The 23,854-nt window shown below is 46.6% G+C and overlaps 1 protein-coding gene across 1 annotated transcript in view; it reads right to left on the reverse strand.

Annotated features, from left to right (window-relative positions):
- Window positions 1–1,769: 1,769 nt before the first annotated feature.
- HS3ST4 (heparan sulfate-glucosamine 3-sulfotransferase 4) overlaps window positions 1,770–23,854 on the reverse strand; it is a 344,978-nt gene continuing 322,893 nt past the window's right edge. The window contains exon 2 of the mRNA XM_010961116.3: window positions 1,770–3,815. Coding sequence (XP_010959418.3) covers window positions 3,179–3,815 — 637 coding nt within the window. The 3' untranslated portion in view covers window positions 1,770–3,178. The remainder of the gene's footprint in view (window positions 3,816–23,854) is intronic.

Here is a 23,854-nt window from a genome sequence, read left to right on the forward strand (position 1 = left end):
TGGTAGGTCTGTTATAAGGTCAAGGCATTCATGCCTCTCAGGTGCAGAATGTTACCGACAAAAAGCAATGAACGTGGCAAGAATGGCCGCTGCACGACTTGGAACGATGAATCCTCCCTTTCTCATCTCCCAGCCAGTCGCAGCAGCCTTTCCAGGACTGTGAATCATCCATTCGTGGGAAGGGAGGGGAAGAAAAAATTTAATATAATGTATTCTTTGCTAATTGAAATCAAATACAAAATTCAATCTCCCGTGAGTTGCAATGCTCCTGTTGAAACAGGGAGGAAGTATCCTGAACCTGACTCTATCTTAGTAGGTTGACTTGGCTTTTCTGGATAGGGAAATAATTCCTTTTATCAAGATTCCCCACTGAAGAAGGGGACACGACTTCGTGGCTCACTCTGAGTCACAAGGATCCACTGGAGTAGACACTGCAGAAAAGAGAACTCAAACAAGTCAAGTTTGCATTTCTTTTCTGAGCCTTGAGCTTTCAAGCATCTCACCAGACAGACCCTTAAAATAAAAATCCTCCAGAACTCCAGCCCTAGGTTTATGCCCTATTTCTCCAGAGAATTTGAGCCGACTGTTATATGCAAGAGCGGATAAAGACTTTAAGGAGGGTTCTCCACTTTTATTTCTCGGGCCAGAATGGCTTCTTCAGTGTTGGCTAACTGTATTAAAAATGGATTTGCTTGTCATCTTTATGTGGGGAAGCACACTTGCTCAGTTTCTTTTTAAGCAGCCCTTAAGGTCTGGATAGTCTGGGTTTATGGGGACAGGTAGACAGCCAGGGAGATGGGAAAGGGAGGGCAGGTATGATCAAGGGGGTGAGCTAAGGTGTGTCCACCCGCCACAGAAGAGATGAAGGTAGGCTGGAGTAATGGTTATCCATCCTTAGCTGGTAGGAAGACGTCTTTAGATCTTTCCTACAATCAGATACTCCCTTGACCTCTTAAGTTATAAGGTCACCCTTATCTAGTTGTCCCTGAACTCCCAAAGAGACTTACTTATTCCTCCAGGGAAGCCATAAACCCTAGGCGCTACTTCTCTTGGAAGTGATCCCCACGAAAGCATGAAAGGAGGGGAGGAAGGAGGCTGGGGGGCAAAGAAATTTACAGGTAAGACTTCCCTCATTCTCAATCCCAGCTTCCATAAGAAGATTTTTGAAAGGATAGATGCCTGCACCACACTCTAGAAGTTCTGTTTCCTTAAGAAGTCTAAAATGGAGCTCAGGGAACTGGAGCTTGAAGACCCCACAGCTGACTCTGATATGTAACCAGATCCACTCCTCGCTGTCCTTATAAAACAAGGCCCCCAGTCAACCAGCACACAGGACCCTGTTGTGAACGAGCAGGCATTGCCTTCCTTCAAACTTGTGTGTATGTTGTGTGTGTGTGTGTGTGTGATTTTCATCTGTATCTTCTTTTCCTCTGGGAGTCAAGGGATATATGTTGCCTTCAGTTCAATAACCACTTTCTTATCTGGTCAAAAAAATTTGTTTGTGAGGTTGCTTCTGAATCTGGCATCCCAGTCCATTCCTCTCCGGGACTGGTTAAGATAAGGAACGTGACACCCTTTACAGGAGCTGCTGCTTCTGTGCGATTTCAAGAACTGCCCCGCCCTGCACACAGAATTCCCTGGAAGAGTCTCTGATCTGGGTCTCTCTGGCTCTTCCAGAGAAGGGATACTCCCAGAATTCAAGGGTGGGGGGTCGAGGTGGGAATGGAGGTGACCAACACAAACACGCCGTCAAAACCCATTCATCAGATAGCATTAAGCTTTATAACAACACAGTTTCCATTTAGTGGGAGAAATGACAGTTTAATAACAGCTGAACACATTTCACTCCCCCCCACTCAAACATATTTCCAATTTTACTCGAACAGTTCCTGGTTTTGGAGATCTGTGAAGAGTGCTTTACGTCAAATGGTGCATTTTCATTGAATCAGACTAATGGGAAGGGACATTTTATTCAGCAGCCCTTGATGGGGGTGTCTGCGGACGGCCCTTACCCTCCCCCACCCCCACACACTGGCTCTGGCAGATGGAGTCAGCCCTCTTGTCACTGCCCCAATAGGTGTCATCTCTGAATCGAGCAAATGAAGCAGAAGATGACCAAGTAGGGGAGAGGATGGGGCAAACAGAAGAACGGTGACCGAGCCCCTGTTTGTTGCATTGCTAAAGGTTATTCAAAAGGCATGCCAACTTTCTGGTCCTTGACCTTCTAGGGAACCCTGCGGGAGCCCACTCTGATAACCTGTCTCAGAACCGAGGGCTCTGAGGGTCTTCAGGCATGGACACCACCCACCAAGAGGATTGGCTTTCTTTTTTTCACTCCCAGAGATGGCATTCCTCTTTACCAGCCTCAGGGCTCTGAACTCACACTACTCTGAGGCCAGCTCTGTGGGCCTGATCCTAAGGAGGGCATGTGCTAAGCTTCTCCACAACCCAGGATGCTCATGAAGAGAGAGCCCCACCCCCCCGCCCCCTTAGAGGGCTATCAGAAAGACCGCTTGCAGGGACGTCAGCTGTTTTCGGTGAGGAGCGTGCATGCCTCTGCCTTCCCAAGGTGAGGAGAGAGGAAGTCAAAGGGTTGTGGGATGAGACCTTTAAGGAGAAGGCTAGAGACACCTTAGAGGGAGGACCTTGCTCCCCAGGAGTCCTAGGGCATTTAGCCACAATCAGAATCCTGGTGAGATGCCACAATCAGTATTCTGGTGAGAGGCTGGTGGGGCAGGGGCCTTTGCCAGATACGCAGATAGAACTTAGGCTTCTCAAATTAAAGTGAGAGCCCCCTTCAACTGCCCTCAGCCAAAAGCAGACCTTCCTTTCTTTTTTAATCACTTAAACAAACATCCATGGCCCTGTCTCTGACCTTGACAGTTATTTATCCTGTCTTCAGACCTGATTAACCAGCAGAAGACAAGAATTCACCATGGATTCTGGTGGCCATCTAGTCAACCAGCTACTGCAACCCAGGCAGGCCTGGTACCCCCATGAGCATGCCATGGGATCCATCCGTTTGCCTAAGCCAACAGCAATCCTGATTGGGCAAAAGGGGAGATCAGAGATCTACTTGGCACTCCAGCAAGGCTGAGGCTGCAGACCCTGGGGGATGCGGGACTCAGGTAAGGAGCCACCCCCGCTCTTCCCTAGCCTTCCCTCCACATCTCTAGCCTCATTTGTCACCCTCTTCCTGTTCCCACTGGAAATCTTGACCAGTCATTTGGTAAAACATCACGTTGAAGGGTTTGTAGAATTTCCGCAGTCTGTGGATCACATCTGGGTCGATGCGGGGATGAGTCCGACCTTTGCTCTTGCCTAAGCACCTCGGGGCACTGCTGTCTTCTGGCTTCTTTAGGCAAGGGAACCCCTTGGTTTTGTTGAAATAGAAATGCTTCTCAGTCACAACACGCTTGAGGCCTAGAAAATCCTGTACTTTGGCCATTTCTCCGGCGGGGTCCACTATGAGCCGCTCGCCGCTGACAAAGAGGATCTGAGAGAGGGGAAAGAACTGGAGCCAGTTCTCCAGGTGCAGAGCGTAGATGCCTATCCGGATGGCGCTCCACGAGGCATCGATCAGCCCCAGGGTCCGGTTTTTGAAGGCCAGCACCTCAAAGGTGGGGATCTCGGGTTTCTTTGACAGTGTCTGGGTGTAGTCGGAGATGGCCCTGGTCACGGGGTTTCTCACCACCACGATCAGTTTGATGTCCTTGGCCATGGAATGGATGCGCTTGGGGGCCTCGTTTGTCACAAAGTAACTTGGCGTCTTCTCCATGGTTAACTGGCCATCCAAAGTCTTAGGCATCACATTTCTGGAAGAGGGAGGAACAGGAAAGAGAGTGGTTATTCCTCTCCAGAAATAGTTGTAACTTGTTGCACGAAAGCCCAGCGGGGAGCTACCGGGGAAAATTCACATACACTTGGAAGTTCTTTTTTATTCTATGTCCCACTGTAGTTCTGATGGAAGTATTATCAGAAAAGGCGGCAGAAGGTGGATGCATGCATTCTTGGGAACCTGATGATACACTTGAGTGTAAATTGCGGCTCTATTAGATAGACTCTTAGTTTCTCTACGTATCAGTTTTATAATCTCTGAAATGAAGATAATGACAACACCTCCTTCACACTTTTGTAAAAGGATTAAGAGAGAGAATGCCTTTAAAGCATTTAGCCCATGGAAGAGCTTAAAAAATCGAGGATATGATTGCTGGAGTGGCTTTCAGAAAACGCCTGCCTTCAACAAGACCTCCAAGATGACCTGGTCCAGGGGCTGGCAAACTGCTACCTGGTTTTGTACGGCCCACAGCTAAGAATGATTTTTCCTCTTTCAATGGTTGGGAAAAACCCAAATAATAATAACATTTTGTGATGCACAAAAATTTTAAGAACTTCTAATTCCAATGCCCCTAGATAAACATTCATTGGAGCATGGCCACATTCATTCCTTTTTGTGCTGTCTGTGGCTGTTATTTTACCTAAAACAGCAGAGTTGAGTAGTTGCAACAATGATCATGCTACATGCAAAACCGACCATAGTTCCTTTATGGCGCTTTAAGAAAAGTCCAAAGGTATCTTTGTCCAAATGAGGAAACAAGCCCAGAGACAGGGAATCAGGCTTGGTAAGCTCAGCAAGTCGAATCACATCCCCAAGCCTTATTATCCTCATCTGTAAAACCCTAAAACTTAGCTCAAGTTCAGTTGAGAATAAAATGACATATAGTCATTTTATGGTGTGACATATAGTCACTTGGTTTTTTTGTGTGACAGCAGCTAAGCATGGAGCTGGTTTTACACACGGGACTTCTCCTTTCTTGGCTTCCAAGGTTGCCCAGTGAACCAGGGATAGATCCCACACCGGGACCCATGTCTCTTGGTTTCCTTCCCAAGGATACTTCTCCAAACCGACCCCTCCATCCATCCGTGTTCACCTGCAGAGTGGCCTTGTCTGACTTGGGAGCTTCCAGATATTAAGGGAGTTTGATGCCATTTGTCCCCTGATCCCAATGTGGCAGGGTCTATCAGTGAGAAAATGAGGCTTGGGATTCTATGATGCAGTCAATTTGCTATAGGCATCTGTAGACCAAAGTTAATTGACGATAAACCAGCTCAAAACCTGTAGGTACAGCAGGCCATCTGCCACCATGTGCTCCATTAAATCTATTCACTTCCAAGCCTTGCACCAAAGTGGGACATTTAGGATTACACAAGACCTCTTTGTGATGAGGACATGTTTTTAAATGTCTCAGCTAATAAAACTTAATACAGACGAAGATCCCTCGGCTTCCCCTACCATAATTAAATTTATTTACTATCGCGTGTGGGGAGAAAGAATGACTTCTCTTTTATCTCTTATTCAGATGCTCTGTCAATAATTAATTGCTCCTGGGTTTTGAGCTTTCTTGGCAAGCACTTCTCTTAGGCCAGAGGAATTTGCCTGGCAGAGAAATTCACACAGAGTTCGACGTTATTGGAGGATGATGGTTGGACAGTGTGCAGTCTTCAGATCAAAGCATAGCCCTGGACATAAATAATCGTGCTTGTGTTGGACTGATGCTGTTTCCCTAGTATTTTAAAAAAAATTTTATTTTACTATTACTTTTTTAATGGAGGTACTGGGAATTGAACCCAGGACCTCATGCATGCAAAAGCATGTGCTCTACCACTGAGCTATACCCTCCCCCACCTCCCCAGTATTTTGAATGTCTTCACGTTTATGTGCTTACCTGACTTTCACCAGATGGAACTGTGTCCTTTGGAGGGCTTGGGTTAAGGAACACAGTTTGGGGGAGCCAGATGTGCCTGATTTAAGAATTCGGACTACCCACATCACCTTGAGGAAGTTACTTAACCAACATTTTGAATCTCAATTTTCTCATCTAAAAAAATAGAGTCAATGAGTCCCTCCCTTATGAAGACTGAGTGTGATAATGCAGGTCAGTTACTTAGAATAGTGCCCAGTGAAGGCCAGGATTTTAAAACCTTAAGCCAGATGCACAAGATCATTGGCATAGCAACTGTCAGAGAAGAACAAGGAGGAAATATTTACGTTTGACTAACTGGAAAAGCTGAACAACACAAGAACGCAGGAAGTGACCTAGAAAGAAAGGATATTCTGGTTCAAGCCAACATCATCAGCCATGACCCCTGGTCTGGAGGCTGCTGACCAATGGGGCAGCTGCCGTTAGTTCAGCTGGAGTTGAAGGAACATACCGATACCCTACTTTTATTTCAGTTGGAGAGATAAATTCTCTTATTTTTTTTTTTAATGGGACTCATGCTGTATTATAAAAATATTAAATAAATGTGGATGCAAAAATTATCTGAAAATTGATACTTTTTACAACGCCTTTTCCAGATTTTTGCCCCCCAGATTTTTGCTCCTTTATTGTGTTGCATTTTTCTTTAGACCCAGGAGCACCTGTTAGGCTTTTTCTTCTCCTCCTGTCTCTGCCAGTCCCTTCTTAGACCTCAGTGTTTGTCTTTACATAGACCCCGTTCAGCTAATTGCTACAGTCTGTCAAGCTCCTTGTGGACCTTGAGAGTTTTATCTGAAGCATCCGGGATAAATGGTACCCAGCCTGAAAGCCACTGTGTATGGCGGGGTAAGTGCGTGCCTAGCTCAGTGCCTGGGGCAAAAGGGAATGAGAGGAGTGGGGCTGGAGCTGGCACTGGAGAAGGCAGAGGGGAGCAGAGGAGCCCAAATGGCTTTAATCATCATACTGCAGACAGAGGACACCATCTATTTTAGGAGAGTTCCTATTTTGGAGCACACACGGTAAGACCATTTCATTGAGACAAGATACAACTGTCGTGGCATGAGACACACAGGAGTTTTGGGCCAGTAGGAAGCTATCCAGTAGCTGCTCCAAAATGAAGTGGCCGTTCCCCCTTCCCCAAACCAATTCGAATCAGTTATATTCATTCATTCATTCATTCGTCCATTCCGTAAATACCTATTTCCATAAATGGCAATATAATAATGAACAAAACAGACATAGTCCCTTTCCCCCACCGAGCTTCTAATCTAACAACATCTGGTAAGTGGAGAGTTCTTTACAGCATCACATAAGTATTTTAATCAACAGAGCAGGTATCATTACTATTCCAATTTTCCAGAGAAAGAAACAGACTCAGAACCTAAAGGTAATTTTTCAAGGTCTCACTGAGGAAGGATGTCTTTGGTTCCTAAGCTCAAGGCTGAGCAAATGTAACTCCACATCAGTGTCACTGATTCATTAATGGATGAATAAACCATTAATCTCCTGTCCTACAGCGGGGATTTGCTGTGATTTGTTTTGTTGCCCTAATCTGCCATTTCTCAGCCTTATCCCCTCACCTCTCTTATTTCCCGGGCCCTCGATCCAACAACTTTTTCTTTAAAAATTTTTTCATTGAAGTATAGTCAGTTTACCATGTTGTGTCAATTTCTGACATACAGTCATGTTTCAGTCACACACATACATACATACATTCATTTTTATACTCTTTCATTATAGGTTACTACAAGATATTGAATAGAGTTCTGTCTTATATACAGTAGATGCTTGTTGTTTATCTGTTTTATATATAGTAGTTAGTATGTGCAAAGTTCAAACTCCCGGTTTATTCCTTCCCACCCCCTTACCCACCTGGTAACCATAAGTTTGTTCTCTATGTCTGTGAGTTTGTTTCTGTTTTGTAAACGAGTTCATTTGTGTCTTTTTTTTTTTCTTTTAAGATTCCACATATAAGTGATATCATATGATATTTTTCTTTCTCTTTCTGGCTTACTTCACTCAGAATGACAATCTCCAGATCCATCCATGTTGCTGCAAATGGCATTATTTTATTCTTTTTTATGGCCGAGTAGTATTCCATTGTGTATATAGACCACAATTTCTTTATCCAGTCCTCTGTTGATGGACATTTAGGTTGTTTCCATGTCTTGACTATTGCAAACAGTGCTGCTGTGAACACTGAGGTGCATGTGTCTTTTCAAATTATAGTTTTCTCTGGATATATGCCCAGGAGTGGGATCACAGCAACTATTTCTTTATCTATTCTAATCTCCTTCTTCCTGAAAAACTAAAGGATGCAGCTCTTCCATGGGTGAGAGAACCACTCCTCAACTGGGCTTTGGGTCTTATCTCCCTCTGCCTTCTCAGGAACTCTTCAGCTCCAATTTTCTTTCTCTCTCCTGGTTTTAGGTAAGTTCTTCTCGCGTGGGTCTGACATTTCAACACACCCATGTTCTCACATCTCAGTGTGCTTGAGATGCAGAGCGGAGACCAGTCATGCTGGAGAGGAGTGAACATAGCTAAGAAAGTGAGAAAAGCAGAGGGGTGGGGAGGGAAAGGCCATGGTGGGGGGGTCTTCTGGGCCACAGGAAAGACATTGGGTTTTATTCTGTGTGTGATGAGAAACCACTGAAGGACATTAAACAGGAAAACATAGGATTTACATTTTAAGACCTTTTTTTTTTCTGGCTGCTTTGCTGAGAACAAAGAGGAATGTGGCAAGAGTGGGAGGAAGGCAGTCCACTAAGAGGGGGACAGGACAGAGATGGTGGTGGCACGAATGCAGGTGAAGAGGGCAACTGGGGGATGAAGCGTTCAGAATCGGATGCCCTTAAAAAGTACGGCCAATGGTCCTTTACGATGGGTGGGATGTATGTGCAAGAGACAGAGGGTGTCAGAGATGACTGCAAGATTGTTGGCCTGAGCTAATGGGTCAGTAGCAGTGCAGGTTATTGATGTGGAGAACACCGGAAAGAAGCCGGTTTCAGGGGAAGGTACCAAGTCTGATTTTGGACTTGTGATATGAGATCCTTAAGTGCAGGAGCTGAGTAATCATCTTGATCCAGGATTCTCAAACTCAAGGGAGCTCCAAGTTGGAGGTGGACATGTGTTCTCAGTCCACCAGCCAGAAAGTAGGGAGCAGGAATGTCAGATGCTCTTTACCTTCGCCAGTAGAAGATGGGGCCTGACTTTAGCCAATCTGGGGACTTCTCCTGACTAGGAAAGGGGCTTAGATGCTGGTGTGCAAAAAAAAAAAAGAAAAAAAAAGTTTAATTACATTATAAAGATTTTCACTAAGTCCTTTTAATTTTCAGAGTCGTTGGTAACTCCCCGTATTACCCAATTTAGAATAATGTCATAATATGGTTTGTTCCCATGCCTGCCCCCCTCCCCCCACATGCCTAGTCTCAGTTCTTCAAAGCCACGGGCAACGTTTTATTCACTTTGTCTTCCCAGTGCCCCACCCAGTATCTGCCGCGCGGCAGCCGCCCCATTACTACGTGTGGGTGTTGGGTGGACAAATGAATGACCTGTGCACGAACGCATGGCCCCTGCAGGCCAGGAGAACTGGGCAGTTGGGAGCGCACCGGCTCCTCTACGCGGGTTTCCCGCGCGCGCGGGGTCGCGCGTTTCTGAGTCCCGTGCCCCATCCCTGTCTGAAAGACCGCGCACGGCAGCGTGGACCATATGGTGAGAAAACACTGCAGCTGGGCTTGGAACAGCTCGTTAACAGTATCTGGGGTGCTCAGAGCAGCCGTGACACCAGCGTCAACACACAGTCCTGAAGCGAGAAGCAGCCCGCAAGATCGCACAGCTGCTCTCGCAGACACGCTCTCCGACTGGGCTCCGCTCCCCCAGGCGGCGGCGCTGAGCTGAGCGCAAGCGCCATCGGGGGACGCAGGTCAGCGCCCCGGGACCGCCTCCTAGGGAACAACAACAATAACCAGCGTAAGGTGGTAATCATACGCCACTCACTGCGGGCTCATTCTGTGCTGCTTTGCTGTTGAGAGCTCAGCTTCTGACACCAGACCAGCTTCTCCCAGCACTTTCAGACACTGGGCTCTGCAGCCTGGCGGTTAGCAGCAGACACTCCAGGTGAACCGAATTTGGATCCACTTATGAGCTGTGTGTGACTCTGGGCCAAGTACTAACCCAAGTAATTGGCACCTCAGTTTCATCATCTGGAAACAGGCATCATACTGAGCAGACCCATTTTATCAGGACTTTGTGGAGATTATATGAGTTAGTATCTAAAAGAGTGCCTTGCAGATAGCAGGGGAGAGGAAGAAAGAGGGGGGCTTGGAAGATATACAAAGAATTTAAATAACTGGAAAAGAATGAGGAAGTGATTCCAATTTTGAATGACACCTGACCACATCCTGGGAGAAAACAGCAAACTCAGGTCGCAGGTGTTTCTGTGGATTGAAAGTTTGTGCCAGGTAAGTACAGATATTTGAGGATTCAAAAAACCATTCATCTGTTCATTAACTTGGCAATGGTCATATGCCAAGCACTGTGCTAACATGAGGAGATAAAACAAAGAATAAGGTCTTGCCCTGAAGAAGCTTGCATCTTCTGAAATAGTAAAAGTAGTCAGGGAGGTCTGTCTTTATCTCTTAGGATCATAGAAGTCAGTGAGTTTCAGGTAGAGAATCACTGGCTGAGTTTTACGTGGGGAATCACTGGCTGAGGGTTGACTTGATTTCACAGTCTACAGTCATCTCCCTCAGAAGCTTGTCAGTGCGTGCTCACCCTGACCAAGGTGGGTGACTCAGCGTTCAACTCTGGGGTTCCATCTCTGAACCACAACTCGCCTTGAGCAACTCATTTCGTGTCTTTGAGCCTCAGTTCCATCATCCGTCAAATGGGGATAATGACATCTCCTCCTCATTCAAAAGAAAAGGTATCAGGCAGCCCTCATCCCAGCATAGAGCGAGTACTGGGAACTGTCCCCTCTTGTTATTACTGCTAGTGTATCGTAGCGCGTAGCGGGTGCAAACAAATCTATTCGTTGAGTGAGTGAAGGAGACTAGCCCTGCTTAAGTTCTGAGTCCAAGTGCCTATTACCCGTTGCCTAATAGAGACATGTGTCTGCAAATGATGACCCTGATTCACAGAAAGCCACACTGATACATATGGCGATGATACAGCCCACTCTGACAGCACCCAACCATTTCAGTTTGGCACAGATTCCAATGAATTCCTAGAAATCTCTTTCTCTTTGCCACCCCGAGGTGCCCAAGCATTTGAAAAGCCTCAGTTCTGGGCAGAGCTTGGCCACTTTCTAGGGCCCGTCCCTCCAACTGCCCCAATTGTAGGCTTGCTTTTAGTCCTCCTTGTGGTCCCTGACTTTTCCCAGTGTGACTAACCCCCACCCTCCCATTCTGGGCTTCAGCACCCACAGACCACCACGCAGCAGAAGCTGACTTGTTCATACAGTTTGATTTAGAAAACATATGGCCAGAAAGCAACCATGAAGTCGACAATCTTTTAAAATGAATTTGTGATTGAGTCGTCACCATGGAATCTACATGTCTGAAAAGTGGCCAGATGTGTGTGTGTGTGCGTGTGTGAGATTTCTATTGGTTTAGCTGATACTCCATGTTTGGTATCGACAGGGATGGGAGGGTCCCTTGCAGATATTCGTCAGCCCACAGGTTGGGAAGGATGGTTCTAAAATCTAAGCCTTTCTCCTGCCTACAACCTCAGACCCCATCAGTGTCTTCTGACCTACAGATCTCCCTCAATCCTTCCTCTTTTGTTATTGGACCGTCTCAGCCCAGAGATTCTAAAACTAGATGCTCCCTGCTTTTGAATTAACGAGATCTGGCTCAGTTCACCTGCCCCTGACTGGGGATTCCACCCGCAGTGAACTTCTCCGACACTATTCATACACATTCAAAGAGCGCCCTGCTGTAGAAGCTCACACACCAGCTTCTATTAGCTGCTTCATTGTGTTTTCTTTCCTCGGGCTCAGCGTTTCAAAGGGCAGGTGCCACAATTAAATGATGATTACGGAGGTGTCAGCGTTGTCTGCACGGGCACCTTGTGCTCACGATGTAACAGACGGTGACAGGAGGGGGCTCCTCTCGGGAAGGCTCCGTTCCAGGTCCCTCCACCTCACACGGCACTCCCAGCTGTGTGTCAGCTCATCACTGCCTGAGGGATGCTGCTGGCCTGCTTCCTTCTCGCCTGCATCCTGCTGCTGATCCAAGCCCTGCCGGCTCCCGATGAGTCTGCCTGTGTCACCCTTTTGCGTGTCTCAGCCCTGCGGTCCCTAACTGTGTTGTTCTCTCCTGGCTCTGCCGTCCTCACTCTAAAGGACTGCTAACTACTATATATAAAATAGATAGACAACAAGTTTCTTCTGTAGAGCACAGGGAACTCTATTCAATATCTTGTTGTAAAAGATTGAAAAAGAATATGAAAACGAATATATGTGTATATATATATGACTGAAACATTATGCTGTACACCAGAAATTGACACATTGTAAACTTCAATTAAAAAATACACAATGGATATTAAAGATTAAGCATAAGGGGAGAAAAAAGAATGCAAATACCTCATTAGTCATCTTCATACTGATCGCATGATTAAGTGAAAATATTTCAGGTATAGTGAATGCAATAAAATATATTAAAATTGAAACAATTAAAAACAAATAAAGGACTTTGGGAAACCTGTTTGGCCACCTCAAGCCTCAGTTTCCTCACGATATACAATGGGGATCGCAAGTAAGACCAATCTCAGAGCATGTTTTATGAAGATGGAGAGGGCTGGTGCTGGGGGGAGGGTACAGCTCAGTGGTAGAGTGCACAAGGTCCTGGGTTCAATCCCCAGTACCTCCATTAATAAATAAATAAATAAATAAACCTAATTACCTCCCCCCTCAAAAGGCTGATGGTTCTGGTGATGTTTGTCCACCTCCCCCAATCATATTTAAACCTGAACACCTAATGTGATGGTAGGAGGTGGTGTGGCCTTTGAGAGGGGATGAGGTCATGAGGGTGAGGGTCTCATGAATAGGAACAGTGGCCTTATACAAGAGACCACCAGAAAGCTCCCTCCCCTTTTCTGCCCTCTCTGGATACAGTGAAAAGATAGCCCTCTATGGGCCAGGAAGCAGGTCCTCATCAGACACTGAATCTGCCAGCACCTTGACCTTGGACATCCCCGCCTCCAGAACTGTGGGAAATAAATGTGTCATTTAAGCCCCCCAGTCTATGGCACTCTCGTTACAGCAGCCTGAACGAGTCAAGACAGCATGGTGCCTGGAAGGAAAGGCCTGCTGGGTACTGGTGTTAATCACTGTCGCCATGATACGAGAAGGCTGTTTATTTGTTGTGCACGCATAGACAAGGCCACCTCAGGACCTGTGCCGATGGGGAGGTCATTCGATGTTTACCTCATGGGCCTCCTTAGAACAAACTTTGCTTTTCTAGATAATTTGTGTTTCTTCCTTGCAGTCCAAGGAACCTGATGGGCTGGGCAGGTGAGGTTTGGTCAAAGAACTTGATGTGTCCTTGGTGGAAGGGTTGGTCGGGTCAGCTCAAGCCTGCCTACGGAAGCTTGTTAAATAAGTCCGTCAAGATGGAAACCTCCATCCATAGGAGCAGCAGGTGCGAACAGTGCTGCGAAGAACAGCGTTCTGTCACTGCCACGCACCAGCTCTAGTGTTGAAGGAGACTTGTTCTCTCTGCTGAGAGATGCAGTCCCAGAAGCTCCCCGTTTTTTTCTCCCTACATTTGGCCAGGATGGCAGGAGAGCCTCTCCCACAAAGTGCCCAGGCATGGGCCTTCCGTGTTTGCCCTTGAGCTATTTCCTCCATCCAGTTGCATCCCCAAATCAAGATCTCTTGCTTCAATGATGTAAAGCACAATCATAAATTAATTAGTGCATCCTACCGTGCCTGTCCTTAGACCTGACTTTCACAGCTTGGGGCGCGTGAAATACTAAACAGATTTTCAAACCCATCAATCTGATCGTATAACAGATGGAGAAATGACAGCAGGAAAGATCAGCGCAAACCTAGAAAGACATACAAACACGCACACATTGTGCTCCGGAGGTTGAAGACTCTTGTATTATGTGGTATTCGTAATGCGCCGATCCCTGACGGAGGGTCTCTCTGCCTCTCTTTGTCACACATGCACACACACACTCACTCACACACACACACACACACACACACACACACCACTCACACACTCACTTCCCTCTGCTCTTCCCATAACTGGCTCCTTCTCATTATTCAGGTCTTGGTTCAAACATCACCCACTCAGACCGCAGTCCTCTTCCCCGGACACCATCTAAAATCACTCTCCTTCACACCATCCTGTTTTGTTCACTTCCCAGGGCTTCTTGTTACCTGCCATTATCTGGTTTATGTGTTCATTTTCTTGTATAGAGTCTGTCTGTCTTAAAGAAAGCAGACTCCCAAGAAGGAAGATGGTTGGGTCCTTCTGCATACTGCTGAATTCCCGGCACCTCACGTAGCGCATAGAATCACAGAGGTCTGAATAAATATTTGCCCAATGCTGGAAGAGATAGAGGAAAGAAAGAAAAGAAAGAGCACAGCTGGAAAGAAGAGAAGGAAGAATAAAGGAAGGGAGGAAGGTAAAAGGAAGGAAAAAAGGAGAATGGATGGAAGGAAGGATGCATGGATGGAAGGAATTATGCATGAAGTCAACTTAATAAATTTACCTGAACTTTATCTATCGTTATTATCATTATTATTGTTACAGAATTCTTCTGCTTAAATCCATTTACTAATCTCTCATTCTATTAGAAAAGAAATCTAACCCCCTTTGAATGGTCTGCAAGACCCTATATGATATGTCCTCCAAACTCAATCCCAGGTCCTCCAAGTCCCAGCAACACTGGCCTCCAACACTCCAAGTTCCTTCCCTTCTGCATTTGCTCCTTCCTCGTCCTGAACTTGGCTTTCCCCAGATCTCGGAGAGCTGGTGTCTCCCCATCATTCAGATGTTCTATCAAATGTCTAGTTTTGGGCTCTTCTGAAAGCCACTAGCCACCCGTAGCTACTTAAATTTAAATTAATTAAGATTTAAATTGGACTAAAGATTCAACTCCTCAGTGACAGCAGCCACATCTCAGGGGCTCAGTGGTTATGACAAATGGTCAATGGTTGCTGTGTCGGAGATGCAGACCTAGTGCATTCCATCATCATGTAACAAACGTTCTACTGGATACTGCTGGTCTGGTCCATCAGCTATGATTTTCGTCCCTGGTCATTCTGCCAAGTCATGCCTGCTCCAAGTCACTCTCTATCCCCATCGTTCTGCGTTTTCTTCTTCACACTTTGTGGCGTTGGTCAAGATTTGGAATTATTTCCTTTACTTACTGGTTCACCTGACTGCTGACGCCTTTCTATCTGGCATGGAACTCAACAATAGCAGAACTTTGTCTTACTCACCAGGCATTATATTTATCCCTTGTAGAGCCTGGTATGGAAGAGGTACTTCATAAATGACAGTGAATAAATGAATGCTTCTCCGGATGTGCACATGCACATTTTGACACTCATGTCTACTCCTTTCACTCAGCCATACAGCAGTGAGACCGGAAGGAAGGGGGCAGCGCACAGCCATTCAAGGAATGACACAGCCATTAGCACCAAGGTGCTGAAAAATTCAACTCCCAGCCGACCTTGAGGCCCAAGGTGGTGGGAGATTTGACTTCCAGTAGACCTTGAACTTCATTATACACTCACTGTAATACATGAACATGGTAAATGTCACTCCCACAGGCACCATGACAGTTCCCAGGCTGAGCATAAAAGGTCAAAAGTGGGCGGTGGCCCAATTCCTGGGAATCCCAGCCCCTTCCCCAAAGTAGCTGGAATAATCCTCCCACTGTTAGCATATGAAGTTACCGAGCCCATAAAAACTAACAGCCCCCATGCCTTGTGGCCCCTCTCCCTTCTTAATGAGACGGCCCACACTTGGTCTATGGAGTACATCTCTCTGAATAAATCTACCTCTACTCAACTATGGCTCGCTCTTGAATTTTGTCCTGTGCGAAGCCAAGGACCCACACTTGGCGGGGCACATCCCAGGGACTCAACTGAGACCTGGGACACGGCCATCCTCTCGCCCCACATTGTCCTGCATCAGCAGGACAATGGAGGTGAAGTAGAGCCTAAGCTGTTGGGAGGTTGGCCTCCATCTCTTCACCAGCTGGTGAGAAGCTAGAAATGGCTGAGTGCGATGTTTACTCTTTATCCAGGGCCCGACCCCCTTCACTGAGGCTCTACATATTTTGCCAGGCTTCTCAGGGGCTGGGCTCAGCATCCCAGCCGGGTCCTAGCACCTAGGGGAGGGAACCTTGGGAAGACCCCGTCCAGGGGGTGGTATATTTGCTGCTGGCTGGCAGGGGAGGGGCACAGAAAAACTCACAGCCTTTGTTGCACGTCTGAACACTGCCTACAACGTTTATACTTCATCCATCCGCGATAACCTTGCAGTCATTCTATCATCATGTTAAGAAAGCTCCACTTGGTGAGAATATTTTCAGGGTGAATAAATTTTCTCTTTTGATGCTCCTACCTAGATCCTCTCACAATCGTCCTGCTAAAGTAAGATTCTGCTTTTGCTAAAAGTTCCCAGGGAAGCAGGACTTTGCCCCCAGATGATCTTGGATCTCATCCTCTGCCTGGACTCACTCTGCTTGATCTACAGAATTTTTGGTCCTATTCCAGAGTCCAGCACACATTTGATATGCTGCCTTGAGGAACAGGCTTCCTCTTTACTCGTCAGCCACTGTGGATATGTTCTGAATAAGCCTCAAACCTTTGCACCTTGAGTTAGGATATAGATTCGTGACTCTGATTTCAGGGGAATAAAATATTTCCCTTTCCAGGTCCAAATGGCTGGCTTAGTTGCAGAGAAACACAAATACCATTGCCTCCTCTCTGGACAGATGTCTCCCATCCCTGAGAGCTCCCCACCCTCTTTCTGTCATCCCTGACCCTCTTTCTTCATTTGTCTCATAGCTCAGCCATCCTGCACAAGACTCTGTGTCTCTGGATGAGAACACGTGCACGTGGGAGTGTGTTGACACAAATAGTATGGTACACTAGGCAGCAGTCTAAAATCTGGGTTTTCTACTCAAAACTTAAGATCTTCCCATATCAGTTCCCATCTCATCTTTAAATGGATGTTGCGGTCTGTGGTATCTGCAAACCACCGTTTAGCCATTTCCCTAAGGATGAAAATCCTTGGATTTTCATCAATTTTCCATGACGACCAAAAGGGCTGGAGCGAGCATTCATGCACGTGCCTGGCTTTGCACCCACTTGTTGGAGTGTTTTCCTAACACAGTCCTAGAGAAGTTGGATTGTTGAGTCAGGGGAATTTGTGTCTAAAGGTCTTCATAGGTACCCTCCTTGGTGGTCATGCCCAGTTATGCTCTTATGCACAATGTGTGAGTGCCCATGGCCCCTCACCAGCTCTCAACGGTACTGACCCTCTCTGTTTCCATCAACCTGGTGACTGATAACCATCCTTCAGGACTCAGCTCATATGTCCCGTTTTCCCCAGGGTGACCAGTGACCTCCCTGCTCTGGACTCTGCTGCCTGGTCTGCTTCTACCATTGACCCATCACACCCTACCGCACGTATGTATTTCCTTGTCTTCTTTATCAGGCTCTGAGCAACTTGGGAAAAACACCAAAATAGACTCCCGGGAAAAGTCTGCTTAGTTGGACCAGATGGACCCCCTGCTTTTCCCAGATGCTATACTATGTCTTTGCCAGGGATTCGTCTGCCCCTGGCAGCACCAGGAACAGGTGGGGTGTCCTATGAACTACTGGCATTGAGACATACTGACGGGAAAATAATTCTATGTGGAAATGAATGTGATTGGCTGCCCCTGAGCAGAAACGGGGGAGGGGGGGAAGACTCAAAGGAGGGTCTGCTGGCAAAAATAAATATTAGCCGGGCCCTGGTGACCCCTGCATTTCAGCTCCTCCATGAGGAGTGCTGTGTTCTGACCACTGTCCCGCCACGTGCCCCCTGCACTCCGTGTTTTCACCTCTGGGAACCTTTTGCCATTTCTGGCTATAACAGAGTTTGTCACAGCTTAGATTTTGCAGAGGGTGTTCCAATTTTCTGAAATGCCCTTCCTTTCCTGCCTAATCCAAAGGCCTCCTCCACTGCACAGCTTCCATGGAAAAAAATATAGAGATGTATATAATGAATACACAGGAACCATAAATTATTGACATCATCGCATCTATGTGTGTGAAGCCCCCTGCCATCTCAGACATCCAGATGGAAATGTCAGGTAAGCAGTAAGTCCAGAAGAGATCTGGGTGGAGAAATATTTGGGCAATGACAACATATACAGATACTATATGCTAAAGTGTATAGAAAGATGAGAAAAGTTCCAAGGACTGAGCCCTGGGGCACCTCTACATTGATCTCATGGGTTGGAGGTGTGGGGAGATGGACATGCCAGGAGGTGAGCCTGGGGGAGCAGGTGCCTCTTGACAGACAGGACATTTCCTCCCCCAGCTGTGAGTCAATTCTGCATCCCAGACTCTGAGATGCGCTGCCAGGGAACAAGCGCCGTGCCCAGTTCCTCCCGCCCCTCCCTCCCTCCACCCCGAGACGAATTACTAGCGCTAGTTAATGTTTGCTCTGGCTCATAAATGCATAATGCCTACCACACAAACCTCAACTGCCTGTAATAAGACTCACGCACATGCAGAAAAGATTGTGTGCATGGAAGATATAAATGACGCTGTCGCCCGAGGTTGCTGCAGGAAACGGGGCCACTGACATGGAAATTGCCTTCTGCATTTACTACCTAAGCAGCCTGCCTCCCTTGGCCACCGCCACCCTGGAAGGTAGAGGGAATTAGTTGTAAATATTTTACAGTGGGTAATTTGCAGGAATAAATCACAGTTCGTTTTGCCAGAGAGTGCATGGCACGAGTAGTGAGTTTCTTTTTCTTTGAGGGGTTATTTGTGATGTCATCTTCCTGGTTTCATCCCGCATTTAATTTAGTTCCCTGCTTGTTTATGTCTTTGTAGTGTAAGTTATTCTGTGTCTCTTGGATGGGCTGGAGGTATAGGGTGGGCAGGGGAGGGGAAGGGAGGCTAGGATTCCTTTTAGTGCTCCAAGACTGGGGCTCATGGGGCACCAATGCTCATCACTTGGTGATTTATTCATCCATTTACTGAGCCATTTCTGATTAATCACTGTATACCAGACACTCTGCTAAGTCCGAGAAGATGAAGATTGACATGACCAGTCCCTGTCATCAAGGAGTTCACAGCCTATTTGGGAAATCCCTGATCATACCTAAAACTTAGACATACCAACAAATGTTCGCTATTAACATTTGTTGAGATGTTACTATAGGTTCCGAGTGCTTTACAAGATGAAGCCCCTTTAACCCTGACAGCAAACCTCTGGGGTGAAAGTTACTTTTGTCCCTATTTTACAGACAGGGAAACTGAGGCACGGAGCAGTTCAATGACTTGTCCAAGGTCACCCAACTGTCAGGATTCCAATAAGGCAGCCCCTTCACCGCGTCAGTGCTACCATTTTATATTCAAACAAGCAAGAGGAAGAGGGTTAATTATGATTCAGCGTCTATTACATTTGCTTGATGATGCACATCTGTTTGGTGATTTCCACAACAAATTCCTTAATTTCCAATTCTGGAAAACAAGGTCTATGATTTTACCCATTTTGCCAAGGAAATGGGCACGTGAGTTTCGAGGCGCTTCTTAGATACCCGAGTGGAATGACGAGGAGGCAGCTGCATCCCCAAGTTGGGAGCTAATAGGTCTGGACCGAGCGCTGTAAATTGAAAGTCAGTATACGGACGTATTTGAAGCCTTGAAAGCGGCTAAGCTCATAAAGAGAGTGGGTAAACACAGAGAAAATGTCTGAGAGCTGAGTTGGGGGGCGCTCTTTGAGCCCTGATGGAGAGAGCCTCCGAACAAAGGGAGCTGCCGGTCCTTTAACGAGTGCTACCAGCACAGAACGGTCATGTTTTGGTTACTTCCTAGAGTCAGAAGGGTGAGTCTAAGGTGACTTCCCCTTACTGGCCTATTGTCCTTTCTCAACCACGTCGATCACAAACAGCATCAAACCTAGAGGCACAGTAGAGAGTGGGATGCATTCTCCAACTTCCAGGAGGACAGTCTGGTCCCTGACATCCTCAGACAGGATGACTGGTTAGTAGCACTGGAGGAAAGGACACTTTCAAACAAGCTAACGCTGAGATCTGCAGGTGCCTTAACCAAAGCCAGTTTATCAAAACCAGCATCTCCTAATGAGCAACCCAACTAGCGGTCAGGTCCTAAAACTCACACTTTCTTTGAGGAGTTCTAAAGCTGGTCCGATGTTTTTTGTTGTTTTTTTTTAAACCACACATATGACACATTAAGATCTAAACAATATGTTTAAAAGCGTCCCGATTTAGCTCTGTATTTGTGGTGTGTGTTTGTGTGTATGTGTATATATGTGTATTTATCAAATTTGCATACTTTGTGAAAGGCGGGCTTTCTCTGTATTGCTGTGGGCACCGTCTTTTATCTACTTTGGAACATTTTAAGTAGTTTTTAGTGACACTGATTAAAAAATTGGGTTTCTTTAAAATTGGGTTTCCAGGGATAAAAAAGAATAGGATACACAAATGGATGTGAAACCGTCGAGGGTACTGGATTTTAAAGAATACGGTCATTAAGTGATTGCATTGCTTGGCAGGGCTGCCCCATAAAAACTTCCCACTCCATCTTCTTTCCTTCTCTGCCTAGTGGATGGATGTTCACATCCAGAGTCGTCTCAGAAGCGACATGTTTACAATGTCAGAGCCTCTATCAGCCTCTATCCTGAATCACTGAGCGGAGGAAACCTTTTCTCCTCTTGCCCAATAATCTGCAACCCCTTGGCTATTTCTGGGAGTGAAAAATAAACTACTGTATTAGCCTGCTCAAACCGAAACAGGCAGAATCTGACACCTCGTATGAAAAAACACGAGCAAATGAGCAAAAACCCAGAGAGAGTAAATCACCGAACATTATACAACAGGGGTGGCAGGTAGACGTAACGCACGGCGATTGCTGGATGGAGGTGGAATGTATTTGTTCTGTCTCAGATCTGTACCAGATCTTGAATGGTATAATGAGCCTCACGCCGCCCAAGGGACAGCTGTTGCAAGGAATGGTATTTTTCTTGGCTTGATTTGTTACCGGGTGAGCAAATGGATCGGAGGAAAACGGTAACAGCAGGGGAGAAGGCAAGCGAGAGGAATGGTGGAGCGACTGACAAGAAACCCAGAGGCTTTTCCCCGAAGCAACACGGAGAATTCAAAACTTGGAGGATTAATGACAAACGTCCCAGCAGGAAGGTAACAGCAAGAACTCAGGGATCCTGGATGAGGATGAGGATGAGGATGATGCCAAATACCTTGGAGACCTTCTTGTTAAGAAAAATCCTTGCAGCGACTGAGCCAAGGGGTCTTACTGGGTTTCTGCATGACTTTAGGGTTTCAGGCGCCAGGGGCCAGTTTCAGAATTGTTACATTGACCCTACCCACCTCTGTTGAACCATTGCCTGTAAATTAAGAGTCCTTGCAGGTGGGATACGCTTTTGTATCACACAACTGTTTTTTCTCATCTTCTAGGAAGAAGGGAACTGACACCCAAGGATGGGTAGTACTTTTGGAAAACAAGCCCCTTTATTGTGCTAGGACCTTCCTGAAGGATCTCTGGTAGATAAGAGAATCCAACCCTGAGGCAGATTTTAAAAGGAGACAATATCGCAGAAAGGAAAAAGGGGTGGGGCAGCACTCACAAAAAGAAGAGAGCTTGGTTATTTGGTGATGAAAGAAAAAACAAAACAAAACAAAAATCTGAGATCACAAAGTAAAAGGCATATATCCATCCTTCCATGCATCCAAGCATCCATCCATCCATCCATGTGTCTGTTCAAGAACCACTGCTTAAGGATCTTCAATACTGTGCATATAAATGCAAAAAGCAACAGGAAAATTAACCAGGAATCCTATGGAAAAGAAGAGAGAGGAACATACTGATTATTAATATAGGTAACCAATGTAATGTTTTTCATTTCACCCGTGTGTTTAAACTCATTCATTTATTCTGCAAGTGTTTACTGAGCACTGCCCAGGTCCTGGGCACTGAGATGAAACACACACTTTTCTGCCCCCATGGAACCTGGGGTGACAGGGAGCATGTGTGACAGACCATGAACACACACAAACACATCACAGAGTAGAGGACTGAGAAGTTATACATTTTAACGAAGGAGATGGTCAGGAAATCTGCCTGCAGAGGTGACAGACATTTAGGCTGAGATGTGAGTGAAGAGAAGGCTAACCCCCCAAAAAGCTAGAGGCAACCATGTTCTAGATATATGGTTTGGCATGTGTTTGGTCCCCGAATCAAGGAAATAAAAAGTAGCCATCTGGCCCCAGTATAACCCGCAAGGGAGAGGGTTATGATAAGAGTCTGGAGAGGAGGGCACAGTCCAGATAGGGCCCAGCAGTTCGGATTTCATTAGAAAGCCCTTTAGGTAAAAGGACTGAGACAGGAAGGAATAGGGCAGGGCACAGCCATCCAAGGAATGACACAGCCATTAGCACCAAGATGGCAGGAGATTCAACTCCCAGCTGACCTTGAGGACCAAGACGGTGGGAGATTTGACTTCCAGTGGATCTCGAGCTTCATTATACGCTCATTGTAATATATGAACATGGTAAATGTCACTCCCACAGGCACCATGACAGTTTCAAGGTTGACCATAAAAGGTCAAAAAGTGGGTGGTGGCCCAATTCCTGGGAATCCCAGCCCCTTCCCCAACGTAGCTGGAATGACCCTCCCACTTGTTAGCATATGAAGATACCGAGCTCATAAAAACTAACAACCCCCCCACCTCATGGCCACTCTTCCTTCAGAGTGAGACGGACCGCATTTTGTCTATGGGGTGTGTATTTGCTTTAAACTAAACACCCACCCCCACGCCTCATGGCCCCTCTGGCCTCATGAAATGGCCTGCACTCTGTCCGTGGAGTGCGCATCTCTCTGAATAAATTTTCTTTTACTTGATTGTGGCTCGCTCTTGAATTCTTTCCTGTGCGAAGCCAAGGACCCTCACTTGGTGGGGCGCATCCCAGGGACTCAGCAGAGACCTGGGACACAGCCATCCTCTCGCCCCACATTTTTTTCCTGTATCAGGATGACTTGAAGTGAGTCAATTTTGAAAATCCCACTCAAGCTCTAGTTGGGGGGAATGGATGAGAGATGTGGGGGAATTTGAGAATGGAAATGAGGAGACTATTGAAGGAGAAAGATGGCAAGCCTGCTGGGATGGGGGGACATGGAGGAGGAGATGGGGAGGAGTGACGAGGTTGGAGACACATGTTGGAGTAAACAGGTCTGCTGACAGGCTGGATACAGGCAGTGAGGGACACGGTGACAGCCAGGACCACTCCCAGGTTTCAGGTTTGGCAACTGGGGCAGATGGTGAGGCCATTTGCAGAGCTGGGAGACTGCGAGGCCCAGCCCTCCCCGCCTGCCTGAGCAAGGGAGCTCCCACCGCCCCATCTGCAAAATGGGGGAAATGACAGCTTCCTTAACTACCACATAAGACGATTAAGACGATTAAGAGGCTTGCACGAGATACTGTGATGATAATGAAAGCACTAGTGCAGGAGTTATGAGGAGAACACGGCTCTCCATGTTGCCAGGTGGCGGTTGGAATACTTTTTTTTTTTTCAGCCGATACTGATGATTCCAGTTTGCTGGGGGTGCAGAGATTTATGAGGCTTGAAAATAATGCAAGGGGACTGATTTTCATAAATCAGAGTGGAAAAGTTTTCTCATTATTGTGTCGTTGCACCATGGATGGGGAACAGGTGTAAGGAGGGTGCACATGAGTGACTCAGGCACACCATGATGAGCCCTGCTGGCCCCCAAATCTAGGGCAAGTCATCTTCGACAACCTGGGGAGTGGAGAAGGAACGGAGAAGGCAAGGGCTCACGGGCATGGATCTGGAGGATTTGAGAGGCT

The sequence above is a fragment of the Camelus bactrianus genome, chromosome 18 (genome assembly GCF_048773025.1).
Source record: "Camelus bactrianus isolate YW-2024 breed Bactrian camel chromosome 18, ASM4877302v1, whole genome shotgun sequence".
Classification (NCBI taxonomy): domain Eukaryota; kingdom Metazoa; phylum Chordata; class Mammalia; order Artiodactyla; family Camelidae; genus Camelus; species Camelus bactrianus.